Source organism: Tursiops truncatus, chromosome 3 (genome assembly GCF_011762595.2).
Source record: "Tursiops truncatus isolate mTurTru1 chromosome 3, mTurTru1.mat.Y, whole genome shotgun sequence".
Lineage (NCBI taxonomy): Eukaryota > Metazoa > Chordata > Mammalia > Artiodactyla > Delphinidae > Tursiops > Tursiops truncatus.
The window spans coordinates 145,558,267-145,573,945 of record NC_047036.1 but is presented as its reverse complement, the minus strand read 5'-3'; the positions used below and the strand labels follow the sequence as shown (position 1 = coordinate 145,573,945).

The 15,679-nt window shown below is 49.9% G+C and overlaps 1 protein-coding gene across 1 annotated transcript; it reads left to right on the top strand.

Moving 5' to 3' along the window:
- The first annotated feature begins 10,893 nt into the window (after positions 1–10,893).
- On the top strand, positions 10,894–12,303 carry LOC141278229 (paraneoplastic antigen Ma1-like). Its single transcript, XM_073801932.1, has one exon. It carries the CDS (start codon positions 11,251–11,253, stop codon positions 12,301–12,303), a length of 1,053 nt encoding a protein of 350 aa, XP_073658033.1. The 5' UTR covers positions 10,894–11,250.
- Positions 12,304–15,679: the final 3,376 nt, after the last annotated feature.

Genomic DNA, 15,679 nt, shown 5'->3' with positions numbered 1-15,679 from the left:
AGGCAGACTAGCATCTGTTGGCCTTCTGCCTTTGTTGGAGGCGCTCGGCCAGTCATCACACAGTATGTCTCTCATTTGTACTCAGAGCCCAACTCTGTCTTATTCTCAGTCCCAGGTGCTACCAACCAGGCATCCCTCTAGATGTTCCCATGGGAAGCAGGACTAGGGGATGGAAATGGAGCCACAGTGGTGTCCATTGTAGTGAGAGCACTAGGCATTTTTTTTTTTTTTTTTTTTTTTGCGGTACGCGGGCCTCTCACTGCTGTGGCCTCTCCCATTGCGGAGCACAGGCTCTGGACGCGCAGGCTTAGTGGCCATGGGTCACGGGCCCAGCCACTCCGCGGCATGTGGGATCTTTCCGGACTAGGGCACGAACCCGTGTCCCCTGCATTGGCAGGCGGACTCTCAACCACTGCACCACCAGGGAAGCCCTAGGCATTTTTTTAAAATAATTTTTTTGTTGCTTTCTTTTTTTTTTTTTTTTGGCCTCACTGCATGACTTGTGGGATCTTAGCTCCTTGACCCGGGATTGAACCCACACTCTTGGCAGTGAAAGTGCAGAGTCTTAACCACTGAGCCGCCAGGGAATTCCCTCACTAGGCATTTTTGAGGCTGGCCTTGCAGACGGTTACCACTAACCTATGACAACTGCCACCAGCTTAGGCCCTGTGCAGGGCAGCTCCTGGGACAGACAATGCATGCTCTGTGCTCTCCTGGAAGCAGATGTAATCATACAAGGATAACCTTCTTTTGTTTTTCAGGGAATGTTAGCTGATGTTCTTCCAGAGGAGACATACCCAGTCACAGATGCCCAGGACAGCAAAGCTTCCTTCCTCCTCCTCTCCACTTACACAGTGGCGGGGAAGCTAAGGCGACCCTGTAGAAAACAACAGTATATTCAAGGTTCTCTACTCTGGCATGTGCCTCCTACCAGAAATATATTTATCACCATCAATTAGTTTGCAGATATTTTTAAATTAAGATGAGTTTTTAAAAGTAAACTTGGGGTGATGGGAACTAGATGACATCAATGCCCTTTAGCCAAAGATGTCCAGGGACACAGTATGGTTGAACAGAGTTGGGTTGGTTGGCTCATTGCAGTGAGGAGGAATGTCCACTAGGGGCAACAGTGAGGTACCTTGGCAAGAGGGTGCTAAAGAAAGACAGGAAAGGATTTGAGTCTTGGGCTAGGTGATTTTAGGGAGGGTTCAAGGAAGAGGGCATTTGCTCTGGATTGGATGCTCTCAGATAGCAAGGGTGACTCCATCATTGGGGATCTGTATAAGTCTTATCTGTAAGGCAAAAGGAATGATAGCGTTATTGGTGAACAAGCAGCAAGCAATGACTCGGATTAGCCAGAAAAGGGAAGATATTGGTCATTTTTGTGGTTCGGACAATGTTCTTATTTTTGTCTGCGTTCATGTTATACGTTTATGTGACATGATTATGAAGTGGTCTTATTCGTATCAGGCTCCATCCTGGTCAGTGTAGCTTTGCCTGATGTCCATCTTCTGGGAAATCATTTACGTTCATAGAGGTAAACACCAGGACCCAGCTGTGAGTGTCAGGCCAACTCCTGCCTATGGGGGTGCTTATCTCGTTCTGAATGATAAACTTCTCCAGGGTCATGGACACTTTCTTCACACCAGTGTTCTCAGTCATTTCACACATTCTTCTAAATATTATCAAACACCTCCTCTATTGCAAGTGTCAGGTGCCGGGACCATAGAAACACACAAGTCAGCCACAGCTCAGCCCTCCCTGGTCCTGCAGAGGCGACAATTACAAGGGAGTGGGGTGAGTGCCCTGCATGAGATTCACAAGGACGTTATCAGCTATAAAATGCGAGGCACACTGCATGGCCAGGAGATACTTCCTCTTCCTGAGCCTTAGAGGAAGCTTACAAACAAATAGGAGTTGGCCAGGGAAAGAGAAGGGGACAGCTGTCCCAGTGGGGGTGGGGGGGTGGGGGGGGAACAGCTGTGCCAGAGCTGTTGAGTTTAGTGGGGCAGCAGTGAGGCTGGATGGTAGGCATGGGCTAGGCCAGGGGAGGCCTCCCAGGCCCTTCAGAGGAGTCTGGGTGGAAATTAGCCTTATGGGGAGTGATGGAGAGTTTTGGAAGACACTTGGTCTGACATGTTTTTCCTGAGAGGCTGAGAGTGCCTGGGAGAAAGGAAGACAGGCTTCAATGGCTGACCTGGTCATTTGTGAGAAGAGGCCCCAGGCTCCATACAACTGCTTCTAGTTATCAAAGCAGGAGAAGAAACCACACGAGGAGGTGAGCCTGAAGGTAGAGTTGAGAGAACTGACCCAAGACTGAGCACCTGCCCCTTGGCTACTTCTGATACTAGCTGACGCACGCTTGGCACTTAATAATCCCCCAGCACTGCTCCAAGCCCCTTCCATGGATTATTTTATTTTATCCTCACAGTGACCCAATGGAGATGTTACTTTTTTTTTTTTTTTTGCCCTAAGTCATAGGTGAGGAAACTGAAGCATAGCGAGGTTAAGCAATTTGCTCGAGATCATCCAGTTACTAAGTGGCGGAGCAAAAATTCCACCCTGAGTAGCCTGTTTCAGGATGTGTGTTACTTTCCTGTGGGCTCCACCAAGCCCTCCAAGTGCTGGGCTCTGCTCTGGACTCTTCGCAAGCTGTGGCTCATCTGGACTTCACAAAACTGTGGACAAAGTGTGTGTGTAGCTCTGGGTGGCAAATCGGGACCCAGAGTGCAGTTTGGAGAAGGAAGGCTACTTTCAGGAGTGGAGGAAAGGACTGGAAGCTCAGTAGTTCTGGAGAAGCTTTTTTAACTTACAAGTGTGCTAGCTTTGGGTCCAGAATGCCCAGCACAGGGCGTGCTGGTTTGACACTAACAGTTGGAAATTCTTATGTACACATAAATGTATATATATTGATAAATGAATGAAGGAAACAACCGACAGCCTGTCTTTGAAATAGATGGCAATAAAACATGGTGGAGATAAGGCAGGAGAGGGCTGGATTCTCATTTCAGAGGAAGCTTTCTCATGGAGATACTGTGACAAAGTTAACAGCACAGGGAGAATGTGCTGCTTTGAATAAAGCATAAAATGCTGCCTCTGCCCTTCCCAGCTGTGCAACCCTCCATAGGTCTTAAACTCTGTGAGCCTCAGTTGCCTCATCTGTAAGATGGGAATAATGACACTCACTTTGTGGGGTTGTTTCCAAGATTGGAGAACACATTTGATGTGTCTTGTAGGGTACGTGGCACATAATGGGTGCTGGGTAAATGACAGTAAGTATTAAAAACAGTAATTTTAAACAGTGCTATAGATCACTGAAAAGTACAGCTTTATTTCTCTGTGATGAGAGCGGAGGAGGAGTGAGGAACAGGCCTTGAATTGGGTCCAGACCAGCTCATGCGCTATTATTTGCTTGAAGTATCTTTTCACTTGTGGCTTTATATCTTGCCCATTCTTGAAAACTGTTAGATATAAATGGATACTTCATTGGTAATTGTTCCCTTTTGTGGTCATTGTTCCTCAAGCAACTCTCTCCATTAAGAAGTCACCATGGCAGCCTGCCCACTTACGAGGCTTGCAGCTGGCCCACGCTTCTCCCAGGGATCATGTGGTCACTCTTCCAAGTGCCTGGGGCTTCCATGACTGGGCAGAGGAGGAGGGAAAGCCGCGCTGTTAGTGTTTCTACCTGCAGGATCTGAAATGTGGGCGGAAGAGGGCACAGGGCCTGGCACAGAGTAGATGCACAAGAACTGCTGGTGGAAGGGGAATGAGGTAATATTATTTGTGGGAGGGGTTTCTGGAACAGGGCAATTGCCCTGAGTCCAGAAACTGAAGATGCCTCATGCTGCCAGAAAGTGATGGTGGGGTCTCCACTAAGAATTATTCTGGCCTGGGACAGTTCCATTCATTCATTCATTCGTTCATTCATTCATTCAAGAATATTAATAGACTAGGCACTTATATGATGAAACACAGTTTCTATCCTCATATAGTTCAGAGAGTAGTTAGGGACACAGAAATAGACAAACCCAGCCGAGCAAGTGCTACCAAGAGGAACGTGTGGGGATTGTGGGAGCCCAGACTTGGGGTGATCTGGGAGGGTTTCTCAGAGGAAGCGTTGTTAAGTCTGGGCACTTGGATGGATGAGCACGAGTCATCCAGGACAGGGCTGTGGATGCCTGCTCCCGGTGGAAGAAATGACATATGCAAAGGTCCCAGGGTGAGAGGGAATGTGATGACTCCAGTCAAACCCTCAAGGCCTTCTGAGTCAGTCAGGGTCTCATTTGTAAGCAATAAGCACTAAGCCTGGATGATCTGAGGGGACGGGGGATTCGCTGGCTCACTGAGAAACACTAAAGTCAACTTGGAGGCTGTGTGCCAGGAACAACCCCTTAAATAGCACTGAAGAACTGGTCCTAGGAAGACGCCCCCCTGGCAACTGGCATTGATGTGGTGGCTTGTTTGGCCAGTATCACTGAGGCTCAATTCCGGATGCTGCCCCTGGAAACCAGATGTGGAGGCTCCCCTGCCATCTCCTTCACAAACAGGTCCTACTTGGTTCTGGTTTCTTCAAGTCACAACTTCCAGTGCAAAACTTGGGTCAGGAGGGTTTGGTTTACTGGGTAGGACATTTTGTATTCACCGTAGCTGCAAAGGAGGCTGAGACAGAGGGTATTTGGCATTCCCAGCTTTATGGTGGGAGGTGGGCTCTGCCTCGTACAGGGGGTTTTCCAAATACAGTGTGGAGAGATGAGCAATGCCAGTGAACTAACAAGGGGAGCTTCATCATGGGAGACACTGGGCCCGCAGAGGTGAGTAAGACATGGTAATTGCCTTCAATGTGACGGAAGTGACAGTCCTTTCCATAAATAACTCAAGAGACTGGAGAAAATGCAAGGAGAGAGCAGTGCTGAAGTTGGGCAAGGAGTAGAATGAGTCAGCATCAAGGTTCCAAACTGGAATCTTGTGATTGTGAGGTGGTGGGAACCACTGTTGATGCCCCACATGACTCATGCCGACCTTGAACCGTTCTGCCCCCAAGGTCTGTCTGAGTAAGTGGGACCAGGAAAACATAATCGTCCTCCAAAGAGAGGGCTTTCCTCCAAACATCTGGTTTCCCTTCATCAGCCGTTAATCTAACCCTTCCAGAAACAATTTCTGCTTCATATTTGTAATGACATGTTGGATGCTTGAACCTGCAGGGCTGCAATTTCACACCTGAGTTCCCCCCAAAACATCCACTCAAATCTTTTGGGTTATTGCCTAATGAAGGTGGCAGAACTCTTCCAAAGTCCTGATGGATCTGGGAGCCCTTCAGCCCTCTGAGGATAGGAGAAAGTTGCTGAGAGAGGCTGAGAAGGCAAACCTTAGTACCTCAATAGAATTGGGGAGCTATAATGGAGCCCCACTTATAAAAGGATGGAGCATCTATATTCCTAACTCTTTGCACAGGATCTCTGTTCTCCAGAATTGGATACACCAAGTCCCTTATTTCTTAGATAGGACCATTGAGGGGCATCTGTATTTCTTTTTGTTCTAATTTCACCTTACCTTGCTCCTTTTAGTTGTAATTTGTACAATTATGTATTTATGCATTTCTGCCATTCTTCTGACTTGCTGATGCCAAACAGGGGTTGATGAGAAAGTCCACGTTCACTTAGAATTCTCTCAGTGTCTGTGGTCAGTGGAATAATGGTCACCCCAAATATATCCATGTCCCAATCCCTGGAACCTATGATTATTTGATGTTACACGGCCATGAGGAATTAAGATTGCAGATGGAATGAAGGCTGCTGATTGCAGATGGAATGAAGGCTGCTGATCAACTGGCTTTAAAATGAGATTATTCTGGATTATCCAGGAGGACCCAATGTAATCACAAGGGTTCTTTAAATATAGAAGAGGGAGCCAGAAGAGTGAGACTCTAAGAGAGATTTGAAGATTCTATGCTGGCTTTTGAAGAGGGAGGAACGCAGCCATAAGCCAAGGAATGAAGGTAACCTCTAAAGATGGGAAACGCAAGGGAATGGATTCTTCCTTAGAGCTTCCAGATAGAACCCAGTCCTACTGAAACCTTCATTTGAGCCAAGTGAGATCCACTTTGGGCTTCTGACCTTCTAAACTCTAAGATAATAAATTTGTGTTGTTTTGAGCTACTGAGTGAGTGTTAGTTTGTTAGAGCAGTAATAGGTAACGGACACGGTGCTTACTGTCAGGGCTTCGCTATCAGGCGAGAAACCACCAAGAAGATGTTAGGACCAAGACTCTTGAGGACATAGAGTTCTGAATAGGGAACAGGAGCCATATTTGTAGACTTGTTCCTCCTGATAAATCATGATCCCAATTTCTTGTCATGGGCTATTCGACTGTTACGGTCATGGGAAGAAGTTAGTCTGAACTGAAAGGAGCTATTTTCACTGTGTGGGCAGATTAATCTTAAAAAATACAGTCCTTTGAATTGGTCCTGAGATGCTGCATCCTTGTTAGTCATCATGAAATCAAAACATTCCCTGAGGTTGTCAGCCAGCTGGGTTTCTGTTTTCTGTTCTGGAGGGGTCATGTCTGCTGGAGGTGGTGACAGAGCAGAGGGGCACTGGAAGACAGAGTGAGTTGAGGGGGAGGCAGGACTTCTCTGCATCCTAATGGAATACTTGGGTGATCTGCAGCCTGGAGGGTGTGGCTATTAGAGGGCTCCTCTTAGCTTGGTCCTGTAGTCTGAGAATAGAAGAGGACAGGATTCAAAGGTTAATATAGACCTTATGTGAAAATGCAGGAAAATTTGGAGTAAGGAACCCATTCCTAGGCATTTGGTGAGAACCAAATAGGTAGTAAATGTGGCTGCTTTTACGGAACCCAAGAGACTAGAGCGGATAATCTCATTCTTGCATGTCAAACGTCCATTATTCCCCCTCTGCTAAGCAGTATTTTCCCCATCCCCCTTTGAGAAACTACCCCTCTCCTACTCATTCTTTTTGGCTAAGATGGAGTTAAATACACCCCCTCACTCCAGGGGCCACATGACCTACAACTGGCCAATCACAGAGTTCCATTCCTCTGGCCACAGTGATTGGTTCATCATTGGGCACGTGGCCCAAGCTGGCCAATGAAAGCCCTCCTCCTGATGGTTGGGATTACTAAATGGACAGAAGGTAACTTAGGTATCGCTAATGACCATCTTGTTACCACCGAGAGGAGAGCCTTCTGGACAGTGAAGCCAACACAGTGGAAAACAGCCAAAGGGAAGGGAAAGATTCTTGAAGACATTACTTGAATGTCTAGCTCTAGCTACCCCTGGAGCCCTGTCTACTCAGTCATTTGGGTCAATAAATGTCCTTCTCTTAGTCCAGGTGGAGGGGGGTTCATCTCTTTTACAGTCAGAAGCTCTCTTAGCTTGAAGCTCAGACAGGAATTCAACACACAGTTCCTTCTCTGGGCGCAAGGCACTGTGCTAGGCGTGGAGGAAGATTCAGCTGAATTAGAAGATGGGGCTTCACCTGGATTTCAAGGAGTGAAACATCAAATAGGAGATACAGACAGCTAAAGAATAAAACTAAATCTAAATCACACCATTGGAACCCATGCTATGCCTTGGGCGTCTAGAGAAAGGAGGTTGAATTCAGCCAGGATCTGGAGGGGTTCACATGCCTTATCACAGGATCCCAGGGCAGGGATGTGAGGGCCCAGTTGGACCACTTGGTAGAGTGCTGAGGATGAGGAATGGAGATCCGGACGTGTCACAGGTCCTGCCTCACCTGGAACCAGGGATAAGATAGAAGGGGGAGAGGTGGGATGTTGGGAGCCGTGACCCCATGATTTCCGGGCAGTCAGGTCAAAGACTAGAACACTGATTACTCACGGCAAGACTTGAGCTCAGAGGGAGGATGTAATTGCCCAGTTACACAGCCAATGGGGGAGTTGACTAACTCCAAACCTGGTGCTCTGCATCACTCCACAGCAGCGGCCGTCAGAAATAGATTAGTCCAGACAGAGTTTTCCAAGCCTTATCAAATGAAACAGAAAGGGAGAACACCCCTGTTCCCATCCCCTCACTGCCAGTAAAGGTATCTAGTGATGGCTGTGCCGTAGGGATACTTGCTGGGGATACGGTAACAGCCGCTCCCACTCAGAGCATGTTCGGGGTAATCAAGGGAGAGGCAGGAGCTCTCAGTATACTTTAAACTGCCCGTCTCTCTAGGTCATGCTGCTTGCTTGTGAAAGATGGAGTGGAACAGATGATGGGTGGCGATCTCCCCGGGGTTGGTGCAAACTCACTGGAAACTGCACAGATCAAGCCCTTCTATCTTTGCTCAAGGGAAGTTGCCGAGAGTGATCGAGGGGAATGAGTTAGGAATAAAGGACGTGAACGGTCTCACCCCAACTAAGCCCTGTCACCTTCTTTAGTTCCCACCGGCAGCGTAACCTGGCCTTGAGGCCCAATAATTCAGACCCAGGGAGATCTCTGGAGACAGGAAGGGAGCAGAGAGTAGTGGAAAGGGAGAGGTTAATAGCTGCTGGATGGGAGCTGGGGAGAGCATACCTCTCCCTGTGAGAGAAGGAGGCAAGCTGTTCTTGGAGAGAGTTCAGGTTCAAATCCCAGCTCCAACTCTTACTAGCTGTGTGGCCTTAAGTAAGTTTCTTCTTAGTACCTCAGCTCCTTCATTTGTTAAGTGGGAATGATAATAGGAGTCAACTCATAAGGCAGCTGTGGGGATGAATAAGATCTAGCAAATGTTTTGTAAGCGGCAGTGGGAATCCACCCCAAGACTCCTCCTCGACCCCCCTCCTACACTGTCTTCTGGTTGATCTGATACAGTCATCAGCTGTCAGATCAGAAAGGGCCATCCATCCATCCATTCATTCAACAAACGTTTACTGAGCAACTACTACATGTTCAAGGCTTTGGGAGAGACAATAGTGAACGAGAAAGGTGAGGGTGCTGCCCTCATAATGGGACTCTTTACTGGCCATCTAGGTGTTCATGAAATTGATAAGAAAACAGAGGCACAGAGGGAGGAAGGCCCCTGCCCACAGTGACAGAGCTACGAGGGTGGGACCCGCGTGTATTTACCACTTCAGGTTCTCCAACTCCAAGTACTAGGCCTGGCAAGACTAGATGATACTTCAATATTTGCTGAACTGGTGAGTAGCTGAATCAATAACTCCCAGTCTAGTGCCCTTTTTATGGCCTGCCCCCAAATAATTGGGTGGTAAGTGCATGTATGGAGAGGTAAGTGTTAGTACTTTCCACTGTGTGGCCCCAATTCCCTTCTCCCTCTGTAAAGCGTGGGCTGAGAGAGTTGGAGAAGCTTTTATCTCTACTCTTGGACATTGCATCAGGAGCCGAAGTAACATAATAATGTCATTCAGAAATGGTGGAGCTCATGCCCAGGCCTGCAAATCATGTCAGGTGTATAGAACTGATGCCTAAAGGAAATCAGATGCTGAGGGGTAAGCCTTTTTTTTTTTTTTTTAAAGGAAAAGCAATTCTCAGGCACTAATACTATTCTTTCAGGATTCAACAAATCATACCCCTAACTTTTGTAGGACTTGTGATGAGAATACAAATGGAGGATGTGTGGGCACAGTAGCAGCCCTCCCTCCAAAGATGGCCACATCCCAATCCCTGGAACCTGACAGCGGGGTATCAGGTTGCAGATGGAATTAAGGTTGTTAATCAGCTGACTTCAAGTAGGGAGATGATACTGGATTATCTGAGTGGGGCCAAGCATCCTGAGGGGCCTTGTAAGTGGAAGACGGGGGCAGAAGAAGGAACCAGAGAGATGGCAGTGTGAGGAAGACCTGGGGAAAAGGCCACAGGCCAAGGACTGCAGGCAGCCTCTAGGAACTGGAAAAGGCGAGGAAGCAAATTCTCCCCTAGAGCTTCCAGAAAGAATGCAGCCCTGCTGATGCCTTGATTTTAGCCCAGTGAGGTCCATTTTGGGCTTCGGACCTCCAGAACTGTAAAAGAAGAAATTTGCATTGTTTTAAGCCAGGACGTTTGTGGTAATTTGTTGCAATAGCAACAAGGAAACAAGTGTAGAGGCCCACTTACCTTATGTCAAAATATTCAAAGCTATAAATCAAGTCAGTTGCTTGTGAAACAAAATATGTCCTTTCTTGCTACATTAACAGAGCTATCTTCTTAACCGCTTGGGTTTGCACATTTTGAGACTCGGTGGAATTCCTCCCTGGAACATGGCAGTGCAGGGAGTGCAGGCCCCAGGTCCCACTCCTGGCCCATGGCCTGAGCCTTTTTCTCTCCCTTCCAATTCTCACTGGTACTCAGCGCGAGCTTCGGCGCACCAGCCTGCCGTCCAAGCTCATACACAGCTCCCACAAACAGCTTCTCAGAAAGGCAAACCCAGAAAGTGGGCCCCTGAGGCCCCAGAAGCAGTCTCGGGGCTATTTGGAGAGGGAATTGGGGGTCCTGGTGCCCAAAGTGTGGTCCTGGTGGACAAAAATCCCATGTTCCCGGAAGTCGCGCTGCGCCACCCCGCCTCCACGTGCAGCAGCTCGGGCGCGCAGGCGCCGTGGCCTGCCTTCGTCTGCGCCGCCTCTAGCCCTGCTTCCGCATCCTACCCGCGCCTCCGCCGCGTGTGTTCTGGGTGCCCGGCTGTCCTCGCAGCCCAGACGGGCACCTGCGCCAGCGAAGGACCATCTCTCGGGCTGGCCCCGCTGCCGCCGCTGCGACCTCGGGACAGTCTCTTCCTCCGGGGGCGGCACAGTTCTTGTCTGCAGAGAAGCGGCTTCTCGCGCGCCTGAAGGCCCGGCTCCGACCGCGAAAGCCTGCTTGACGCCGGAAGCAGCCGCGAGTGCCTGGCGCCCGGGCTGAGAACAGAAGACCACGCCCCGCGATAAGACCACGCCCCGCGATTACACCCCGGCGGCCTCTACAGCCCGGCGGCTCCCGCCTTCGCCGCCCGCCCTCACTCCTCGCCTCTGAGCTGCGACGCGACACCCTACCTGCAGGTGGAGGACCCGGCCCGAAGACCCCGACCAGAGACTCAAGATGGCGGTGGCCGCGTAACTGAGCATCCCGCAGGCTTCGCTCCGAGAACGCGGAGGACTGACACTGGGGGGCCGCGGAAGGACGAGAGCAGGACTCTGGTGTCGTTTGTTAATCGTGGTGGCGTGAAGCTTGACTCCTCGGGCATATTGCGGGGGAGTGTCTGCTGTTGTCCTAAGTCCTAGAGCACAGGGAACCACAGTAACCCGTATTTTGTAAAATTGGGGCCCTTGATAGTTGGCAAAATGGCGATGACACTGTTGGAAGACTGGTGTAAGGGGATGGATGTGAACTCCCAGAGAGCCCTGCTGGTCTGGGGGATCCCAGTGAACTGTGATGAGGCTGAAATCGAAGAGACCCTCCAGGCTGCGATGCCCCAGGTGCCCTATCGAGTGCTTGGGAGAATGTTCTGGAGGGAAGAGAATGCCAAAGCAGCCTTGTTAGAGCTCACTGGTGCTGTCGATTACACCGCGATCCCCAGGGAGATGCCCGGTAAAGGAGGGGTGTGGAAAGTGGTCTTTAAGCCCCCGACTTCCGATGCTGAATTTCTAGAAAGGTTGCACCTCTTCCTGGCAAGAGAGGGGTGGACCGTGCAAGATGTTGCCCGTGTCCTTGGGTTTCAGAACCCCACTCCGGCTCCAATCCCAGATATGCAAGCAGAGATGCTAAACTATATTTTGCATAATGTTATTCCGCCTCTTGTTGAGTCCATAGGGTACAGGAAGCTGACACTCTTCTCCGGGAGGGACATCCTGGGGCCTGGAGAGGAGACATTTGATCCCTGGCTGGAGCACACTAATGAGGTCATAGAGGAGTGGCAGGTGTCAGATGTGGAAAAGAGGCGGCGGTTGATGGAGAGTCTTAGAGGTCCTGCTGCTGATGTCATACGCATCCTCAAGACCAGCAACCCTGCGATTACCACCGCCGAATGCCTGAAGGCGCTTGAGCAAGCGTTTGGGAGCGTGGAGAGCTTTAGGGATGCGCAGGTCAGATTTCTGAACACTTACCAGAACCCGGGAGAAAAGTTATCTGCTTATGTCATTCGTCTGGAGCCTCTGCTGAAGAAGGTGGTGGAGAAGGGGGCCATAGCTAAAGATAACGTGAATCGAGCCCGCCTGGAGCAGGTCATTGTCGGGGCCAACCACAGCGGGGCCCTCCAGAGGCTGTGGCTGACCGCGGTTGCGGAAGGGCCAACCCCAAACCTCTTCCAGTTGCTGGTGCAGATCCGCGAGGGGGAGGCTGAGGAGGAGGAGGCGGAGGCTGTCCTCCTGCAGTTAGGCCTGAAGGGGCCCCTCTGAGTCCCCATAAGAGGGGCTTTAGTGCAGACCTAGATCGCAGCTGCTTTTGTTCGTTGTCTCTGTGCTGTCTTACACGTGTGTCTCCTAGTAGTAAAGACTTAGCCATGTTTTGGGGGGGGGGGGAAGTCAGGCCTGCGTATTCATGCGACATCAGTAAAATCGTGCAAACAAGCACCAGAGCTGCTGCGGTGCGAGTCATGCTAGCTACGATGCCAGGGAAAGGTCTGGACACGAGTGCTCAGTGCAAGCTGTCATCAGCTTGCATCATCATCAGTTGTGGAAAACGTGAACTCGTGACACTTCCCGTCGAGGTAATTAAATGTGATATTGCATGTTCAGATGTTTAGTGCAGGGCCTGGCTAACACAAGAAGTGTTCAGTAAAAATGTGAACTGTTGTTACTACTATCGTGAATAGTTTTTGTGTTTACTGTAAATTGTTCCTGATTTACATTAACGTAAAGGAATGTGAATTAGATATTCAAATTTAGAGTGCAAATTTCTTATTTTTCATCTTTAAACATCTCAATCAGTTTAACTGTAAAGTGTTCCGAGACTACAAAATGGGTTGTTAGAAAAATACTGCGCTTGTAGAGCTGCGTAAATCGTTTTCACTGGACAAGATACAGATACAGATTGCAAGGGGAGGTTAATATGAACCAGTTACAGGATCTGTTCCCCCATTTCAAATCTTTGTCATTGAAGTGTAGTTTACCTTGTTCATGCTGATTCTAAGTGTTCTAAGTTCGAAGTTATCAAATACATGTATATTAATAAAAATATTAAAAAAAAAATCCCATGTTCCTTTCTCTCTCCACCCTTCCTCACCCTGTGGGGTGGGGCATGGCTGGAGGAGAATCAGAGGGGGGTCCTCTAAAGCAGGGGTCCCACACCAGGTACCCCTCTTGTCCAGACCTCAAGGTGATCCTCATATCAATAAACTTTTGTAAGCCCAGGGGAAGTTGAGTGGTAAGTTGATGGGCAGCTGGGTTTTGTCGCCACATAAGAATACCTCGTTTTTACCCCTAAACAGCTCTTTCTGGATTGGCATTTCCTTTACCAATGGAGTAAACCCCACTGAACCAAAGTGTGCTATTTCACATTAGGTGAGAAGCCTATCTTCAAATCCTTGGTGAGGCCTAAAAACCAAGGAGGACTGCGGAGTCCAAGGTTAGGGACCCATCTCTGGAAGTGGGAAGAAAACAGGACTGGTCTCAACCCTTCACTATCTGAGAGACTGCCGTGTAAAGTAGTGAACCTCCCGTGGAAGGGAATATTCAAGAGCAGGTCAAATGGCTATTTCTCTGGGTTTTGTAGACGGGATTCCTGCACACAAAGGCACAGGATTGTGTGTTCCCTGGAGCATAATCACATCAGAAAACTTGATTGAGTCCCGGCCTCCACCCCCTCCATGTTCTGGGTTCTCCTCTCTTATGAAACATGTCTGGGCTGATGGCATCATTCTGTGTATGTCCCTCTGTCACAGAGCCAAAAAGGCCTCCACCTAGAAGGCATCAGGTGATGGTGTTGTCATCTCCAGATTCATTTGGCAGAAACGGGACACCATCCTGAGTACAGGGATGAAGTGTCTTGAGAGTTGCCTGTGGTCCATGCGTTCAGAGTCCCCAGGGCCAGTGGGATGGGTTTTCCTCGGAGACACTCATCCTGCACACTGGGTGAGGACTCATCTCTAACCAAGGCAGAGGCCCAAGGTCAGGCTGGACCCTAGAAGGCCAAGTCCAGAGCAGATGCGCAAACTGCAGCTGAGACTACGGGGGGGGGCCTTGACCTCAGGCACTGTCTAATTGGTACTGACTCCTTATCATGGCTACAGGGCCCCTCAGGATCCGGTCCTGCCAGCCCCTCCGGCTTCACAGAGGCTCTCAGCCACATGGCCTCCTTTCGGGTCCCCAAAAGGACCCTGCTTACTCAACCCTCAGAGTCTTTGCAATGCCATCTCCTCTGCAAGGAGCTGCCGGAAAGGGAAGGTGAGTAACCAAAAGTCACAGAGCTCATCAGGGGCCCAGCTGGGTTGTGATTCCAGCATCGACCCCACTGCACAAGCCCACAGGGGACGGGGCTTAATAAAGGTTCAGAGAATGGATGACACTTGAGAACCAACTGTGGCCCCAGCTCTGATCAATTGCTCCCTCTTGTAGAGTAGCAGCTGTGCTTACGGTAGTAAACAGTGTCAGTGCTTGTTCATTCATTAAAGATCTTCTCATTTTCTCCCAAGAACCAAGCACTGTAATGGGTCCCAGGGATACAGCCCTGGGGCAGGGCCAGAGCAGGCTCTGCGGCTACAGATGCCTCTTGCCTCCTGTGCTCCTCCATCTCTGACCTGAGTCCCTGGCTGGGACAGAAACACACAGAGGTGCAAAGTGCGTGCACAGAAACCCACACACAGGGCACACCTGCACCTGCCGCTCACAGGCAGGGAGTCCCGCCCAGCATGGCCCTGTAGGTGCAGCCTCTGAGGTGTCTCTCCCCTCAGGGGGCCCTTTGTTCTATGCTCCCTGGAGCTAGCCCTGTTATCTGAATCACAAAACCTCGCTACAAAGATGCCATGTTCTTTCTGCTTCCTACCAGAAAGATTTCAGGCACGTAATTGGCCTCAGATGAATAATAGCGGCTTCAAGGTCTGGTCCCATCACTGCATACATGCTGCTGGCCTGGGACGGCACCTGCAGGAACATTAATGCAAACTGAAAATAAAGTTTACTCATCGGATATACAGGATGTCACATTTCTTGCACACCTGAGGTTGCAGACTGAAATTCACACCAGTCACACATGCTCAGACTGATTACTGATGCAGATGGAGAGAGGGAAGTGAGAGCAAAGGTACGGAAAGAGGGTGCACGGACAGGGTGCTGGGCTGGGACAGATTCTGCACTGGGGAGAGAGGGAGAGAACGCCTGCGGGTCCAGCCTCAGCCTGGCGGGCGAGTGTCCTCAGCTACAGATGTCCGCCTGATCTGCGGTCTTCATGGCCGCTGCGCTTTGTCAAGCCACCAGACGTTCTTGGGTTAAAGTTCCATTCGCATTTCTAAGCAGTCCCATCTCTGCCCCAACTCAGGGGGCAGAGCCATTGCCAAACCCCCTGGAGCCCCCACTGAGCCCCAATCCAGGGAGAGACAGGTTTAGTCGGAGGTCTCAGGTCTTGGCTGGAGGTGGATGCGGAGAGGCCCCAAGGTGTCCACGCCCCCTAATATCTAACTAAGCCCCAGTCGCCTGACCCTTGGGTCCTCTGTGCCGTCCTAGGCAGGGGCTTTATCAGGGACAAGCTCTTCTCTTGTCCATCGTCTTAGAGTTCACGGAGGGGTGTGTGTCACGATAGCATTCGATCCTGCCAACTCTCCTTTGAGGCAGGTACTGC

Bases quoted from the DNA above. Each gene is read 5' to 3' on its own strand.
- LOC141278229 (XM_073801932.1), top strand. From the start codon at position 11,251: ATGGCGATGACACTGTTGGAAGACTGGTGTAAGGGGATGGATGTGAAC.